Source organism: Misgurnus anguillicaudatus, chromosome 16 (genome assembly GCF_027580225.2).
Source record: "Misgurnus anguillicaudatus chromosome 16, ASM2758022v2, whole genome shotgun sequence".
Taxonomy (NCBI): Eukaryota; Metazoa; Chordata; class Actinopteri; order Cypriniformes; family Cobitidae; genus Misgurnus; species Misgurnus anguillicaudatus.
Genome location: NC_073352.2, coordinates 25,358,533 through 25,365,008, shown reverse-complemented (window position 1 = coordinate 25,365,008; position 6,476 = coordinate 25,358,533). Strand labels below are relative to the sequence as shown.

Genomic DNA, 6,476 nt, shown 5'->3' with positions numbered 1-6,476 from the left:
TGAGCGCAATGCTAATGGTCCAATCAGATTCAATGGATAAGCTATGCTAAAAGTGCCGCCAGACCTGGAGATCGGCTGAATGGATTCAAAAACGGTAAAAATCAAATGTTTAACTTTAGGGTCGCTGGGAAATGATCATATTTTCAAAAAAGTGGAGTGTCCCTTTAATAAATATTTTTGGACGTAAGCACTTTGGTTCTTCTCATCCTACTTTTTAATCACATTGGCTAAATGTTTAACTTAAGTAGGCCTATAAGGGAAGTGGCGTGGAAGGACACCATGACAGACAGACAGACAGTTTGACACCAATGATTGAAATCAAACCTCAATGTTCCTAATTTCAAAATTTGATTATGAGACTTTAGCCTGGATTTCACGTGGTCACATAGGTGCTATTTTCTCCCGTGAAGAGGCCTTTCTCTTGTACAAAGTGACATTCTGTGTAAACAACTTGTTCCATTTACATACATTGTATCACATTTCCAGAGTGTCACTTTATTACCTGTGAGTATTAAGTCCTCTGCACACAAAACGACTACAGCCGTGGAGCAGCTGCAATACTACCCGCACTCCCACTGGAGGGCGAGTAAAGGAAAATGCCAGCCAATGAGACTTGAGCTCTGTTATATGCTCAAGCACAGCAGGTGTACAGTACAGTGTACTGTACATACAGACACAAGCAATCTTCTAAGTAGCATGAAACTACAATGTATTTAAAACCCGTAGTGTCCCCAATCCTAAATCCAGTGGGTTCCGAATTAAAATGTATTTTCATCTTGTTGACAAGCAGCCATAAAGGATTTACCATAAGATATCGTTGGTTAAGAAATCAATGTTTTTCTCAAATGATGTAGCCTATATTATATAAAGTTGCAAATGATATAAAAATGACATACTAAAAGTTAATACTAACTTATCCAAACTTTTCCAAAAAGAGGTACAAACTTTTTCTTTAAAAGGACAGAAATTCTGGACTCTATTTGAAAAAAAAAAATCTATAGCATGCTAAATTATTGAAGAACCTATCAGTTTCCTCATGGTTGGTTTTCTCAGTAACCATGGCAAGGCCACATGCATTATTAACAAGTACAGGAACACTGGTGGTAAAGCTGACGGTAACTCGGAGATGAAACTCTTTCTCTGATACACAATGTGTCAAGCCTCCGAGGCAAATCATGTAGCACTATCGGATCTAATCGTTTTCATCCACCAATGCAACCTGGGAATTAAATATTGCCTTTTGACCATGTAAGTCAACACAATGGAGGAGGAGGCTTTATTGACACCGAGGGATGTAAAGAAGCAGAAGCGGGTGAGGTTCCGGGTGGCCTCAGGGAACAGCGGGCGCGTTCTGAAAGAAATGTTCAAAGATGAGGGGCCATCAGATTCATTGGATTCAGATTGCACCAGCAGCTCAGAAGCAGAACGGGCCAGCACCCCGTCCACCAACGGGGAGGTCAACGGCCACCACTGTGGATTTTTGGGGTCAGAGTTGGATGACAGTGGAAGCGAACCTGATGATCTGCTGATGTTTGTAGGGGGGAGAGATGTGTTAAGCACCAAACGAGTGAATATTCTCAGTAAAAACGGAACAGTTCGAGGTGTCAAGCACAAAGTCAGTGCTGGCCAAATACACTTTGATAACTTGGCTAAAAACGGCGGGGTAAGTAGCCTAACTATTCAAGCATTATTTACACATCATCACCAGCTTTAAATAATCTTTAAAAAAATCCATTACAATGGATGCCAATATACAATAAATTGTACTGACTGCAGAGCCAAACTGTATCAGTGTTTATTTAACATTGACCATCTGCTTCGAGCTCTGGCAAAACAAAAGCTGACGTATTGCTTTGTTTATTTTCAACTAAATGACCAAAATGCTTTTAATACTGTTGTCCTCCTAAAAAGGGTCATTGACTTTTTTCTCGGCTTTTCTCTTCTCAGCTTTGGCTAGACAAATGAGATGTCCCAGTGAGCAAGATCACTGTACAATGAAAGATTAATGATGCATTTCTTTAAGTGTTTTTGTTTGGCTAAGTTATCCATCTTAATGTATTTTCATGCCCTATGCTTTTGTGTCTAAACAAATAAAAGGTTGCTAATGGCTTTTGATCAAATATAATTAAATTCCTTCAATAACTGAGGCAAAATAGAAATTACGTGTTCAGTAAGCTTATTTATTAAATAACATAATACATTTACTTTGTTGCATTATTTTGTTATGTTGCATATTATGTTGTTGTATATACACTCACTTAAAGGATTATTAGGAACACCATACTAATACTGTGTTTGACCCCCTTTCGCCTTCAGAACTGCCTTAATTCTACGTGGCATTGATTAAACAAGGTGCTGAAAGCATTCTTTAGAAAGGTTGGCCCATATTGATAGGAGAGCATCTTGCAGTTGATGGAGATTTGTGGGATGCACATCCAGGGCACGAAGCTCCCGTTCCACCACATCCCAAAGATGCTCTATTGGGTTGAGATCTGGTGACTGTGGGGCCATTTAGTACAGTGAACTCATTGTCATGTTCAAGAAACCAATTTGAAATGATTCAAGCTTGGTGACATGGTGCATTATCCTGCTGGAAGTAGCCATCAGAGGATGGGTACATGGTGGTCATAAAGGTATGGACATGGTCAGAAACAATGCTCAGGTAGGCCGTGGTATTTAAGTGATGCCCAACTGGCACTAAGGGGCCTAAAGTGTGTCAAGAAAACATCCCCCACATCATTACACCACCACTACCAGCCTGCACAGTGCTAACAAGGCATGATGAATCCATGTTCTCATTCTGTTTATGCCAAATTCTGACTCTACCATCTGAATGTCTCAACAGAAATCGAGACTCAGTCTTCAACTGTCCAATTTTGGTGAGCTTGTGCAAATTGTAGCCTCTTTTTCCTATTTGTAGTGGAGATGAGTGGTACCCGGTGGGGTCTTCTTCTGTTGTAGCCCATCCGCCTCAAGGTTGTGAGTGTTGTGGCTTCACAAATGCTTTGCTGCATACCTCGGTTGTAACGAGTGGTTATTTTAGTCAAAGTTGCTCTTCTATCAGCTTGAATCAGTCGGCCCATTCTCATCTGACCTCTAGCATCAACAAGGCATTTTCACCCACAGGACTGCCGCATACTGGATGTTTTGCCCTTTTCACACCATTCTTTGTAAACCCTAGAAATGGTTGTTCGTGAAAATCCCAGTAACTGAGGAGATTGTGAAATACTCAGACCCGCCCTTCTGGCACCAACAACCATGCCACGCTCAAAATTGCTTAAATCATTTTTTTCCCATTTTGACATTCAGTTTGGAGTTCAGGAGATTGTCTTGACCAGGACCACACCCCTACATGCATTGAAGCAACTTCCATGTGATTGGTTGATTAGATAATTGCATATATGAGAAATTGAACAGGTGTTCCTAATAATCCTTTAGGTGAGTGTATATCAGTTCAATTCAGTATTAAGCATTTGTATTACAATGCTTGCAGACGAGTAGGTTATGCTGATAATAATATATGAGAAGGAACCATATAATATAGAAATATATATATAAAGTATGTAAATAGAAGCGTTAGCTGTCACTAGTGGTTTCAGATATGCATCAGATCAGACCGTTACATCCCCACGTCTCACTTTAAAATTTCTGAAGAGTCTATTTTTGTTCTTTGCCAAGCAAAAAACAACTTCATGAACCCCTCTCTTCAAGTGGAAGAGATGATGCTGTAGGTCAATCTCAAAACACACAAAATCAATAAATGTTGTTTTACTAAAGCCTTATCTTACCTGCAGAAAAAGCTTGGAAAGCCAGGTTTCCTTTACATTTACCAAAACTTAGATTTTTAATTACTGTCATTAAAGCAAAAATGTAACCATTGAATTGGTTTTATTCTTAATGTTGCAAAAATTCCTAAAAAGGAACTGCTTGTAGATACCATCTTAAATGGATAGTTCACTTTAAAATGAAAATTCTGTCATCACTTACTCATCCCCATGCTGTTCCAAACCTGTATGAATTACTTTTTTTCTGATGAACACAAAAGAAGATATTTTGAGAAATGATGGTAAACACACAGCAGATAGTGACCATAGACTTCGATAGTAGGAATAAAAAATATGATGGAATTTAATGGGTACCATCAATTGTGCGCTTTCCATCATTTATCAAAACATTTTCTTCATCATTTATCACAATACTTCCATATTTTTTCATACTATGGAAGTCAATGGTCACTATCTGCTGTGTGTTTACCATCATTTCTCAAAATATCTTCTTTTTTGTTCATCAGAAAAAAAGTAATTCATACAGGTTTAGAACAACATGAGGATGAGTAAATGATGACAGAATTTTCATTTGAAAGTAAACTATCCCTTTAATCGTGCAGCTGAGATGTGCCAAGATTAGATTCTGTACTTTGAAAGTGAACTTCTGTATTCTAATACCAGACTTTCATTTGTCCTTTGGCCTTCTCAGCCAGAACTGACGCTGGAGTTTGGGCGAATTGTAATCTACACCACCAGTTTTCGAGTGGTCAGGACTACATTCGAGCGATGTGAGCTTGTTCGAAAGATCTTTCAGAATCACAGGGTGAGGTTCATAGAGAAGAATATCGCCTTGGACAGCGAGTATGGGAAGGAACTGGAGATGCGCTGCAAACGAGTGGGTGAACCTCCTTCACTTCCTGTGGTCTTCATTGATGGACATTACCTAGGGGTCAGTCTACAAATTCTTGCTCCAACATGCCTAATTTCATATTAAAGAATTAGTCAATTTTCTTAAAAAAAAAATCCAGATAATTTTCTTACCACCATGTCATCTAAAATGTTGATGTCTTTCTTTGTTCAGTCGATAAGAAATTTTTTTTTTGAGGAAAACATTCCAGGATTTTTCTAATTTTAATGGACTTTAATGAACCCCAACACTTAACAGTTTTAATGCAGTTCAAAATTGCAGTTTCAAAGGACTCTTAATGATCTCAAACAAGGCATAAGGGTCTTATCTAGCGAAACAATAGTCATTTTTGGCAAGAAAAATATGCACTTTTAAACCACAACTTCTCATCTTCCTTCGGCTGTGTGATGAGCCAGCGCGACCTCACGTAATACGTCATCACGTCAAGAGGTCACGGATGACGTATCGAAACTTCGCCCCAGTGTTTACAAGTGTGGAGAAAGAGGACCGTTCCAACGTTGTTGTATGTGGAATGATACTAATTAATGTCTTTGTGTCAGTTTATAATTGGTTTAAAATGGTTTGCAAATGTGCGTTTCATATATGTAACACGTGACCTTTCTGTGTCACTGCGCAATTGCGTGAGGTCGCGCTGGCTTGTCACACAGCCAGAGGAAGACGAGAAGTTGTGGTTTGGAGGTGCATGTTTTTTATTTTTCTTGCCAAAAATTACCCTTATGCCTCGTTTGGGATTGTTTAGAGTCCTTTGAAACTGCAATTTTGAACTGCATTGGGGCTGTTAAGTGTTGGGGTCCATTAAAATGAGTTTTCCTCAAAAAACATTATTTCTTCTTGACTGAACAAAGAAAGACATCAACATTTTGGATGAAATGGTGGTGAGTAAATGATCTGGATTTTTTTTAAGAAAATGGACTAGTCCTTTAATTACAAAAATATACTATATTCATATTTTAAATACATTACAGGAAGGGTCCATGATCTCTGAAAGCCAATGTTGACATTTGAAATCACCTAAACAAACACACCCCTACCCCAATAGAATCTGAACCTTCTTTTGATAGATTCACCCCACACATACGCAACCCAGGCAACGATGTCGGTTAGTAGACACACACCTTACTGCTGATTGGCTACAAGTGTGTTTTCGTAGTCAGCCCGACTTCCTTTTCCAAAGTGTTTTTCAGAAATTGTGCACTCCGCCTTTAACGATTAAAGAATAAAATGTATTTAACTGATATAACACATTTCCAAATGCTCAATGCTATGATTCGATGCATCATAAAGTTCATAGAAATCACAATGAATGGCTGTATTTGCATGCATGCATTTGTGAATAACAAGTCTTGTTTTGCTCATTCAGGGTGCAGAGAAAATACTTGAAATGAATGAATTAGGGGAGCTTCAAGATCTCCTGACCAAAATTGAGGTATATTTGGATTTTTTATTTACCTTCCTCATCTTGGTTTATCATCAAAATTTTTCCTCAGACATCTATTTGTTTCTCTTTGTAGAGGGTACAGCACCCCGACACATGCCAGGCATGTGGGGGATTCGCTTTTGTCCCGTGCCCTATGTGCCATGGTAGCAAAATGTCTGTGTTTCGCAACTGCTTCACCGACTCTTTTAAAGCACTGAAGTGCACAGCATGCAACGAGAACGGCCTTCAGCCCTGCTCCAGCTGTTCTCACTAAGGTCCTCTTCAAGTGCCTGACACACCTTCCCAGCAGCATCTCTTTAACCCCATAATAAGCCATGTAAAGAATGACATCTTATTTGTTAAT

At 38.9% G+C, this 6,476-nt stretch overlaps 1 protein-coding gene across 1 annotated transcript; it reads left to right on the top strand.

Annotated features, from left to right (window-relative positions):
• Positions 1-1,102: 1,102 nt before the first annotated feature.
• On the top strand, positions 1,103-6,476 carry grxcr1a (glutaredoxin and cysteine rich domain containing 1 a). Its single transcript, XM_055177554.2, has 4 exons — positions 1,103-1,663; positions 4,477-4,716; positions 6,056-6,121; positions 6,207-6,476. The coding sequence occupies exons 1-4, from the start codon at positions 1,262-1,264 to the stop codon at positions 6,384-6,386; spliced, it is 888 nt and encodes a 295-aa protein (XP_055033529.1). The 5' UTR covers positions 1,103-1,261; the 3' UTR covers positions 6,387-6,476.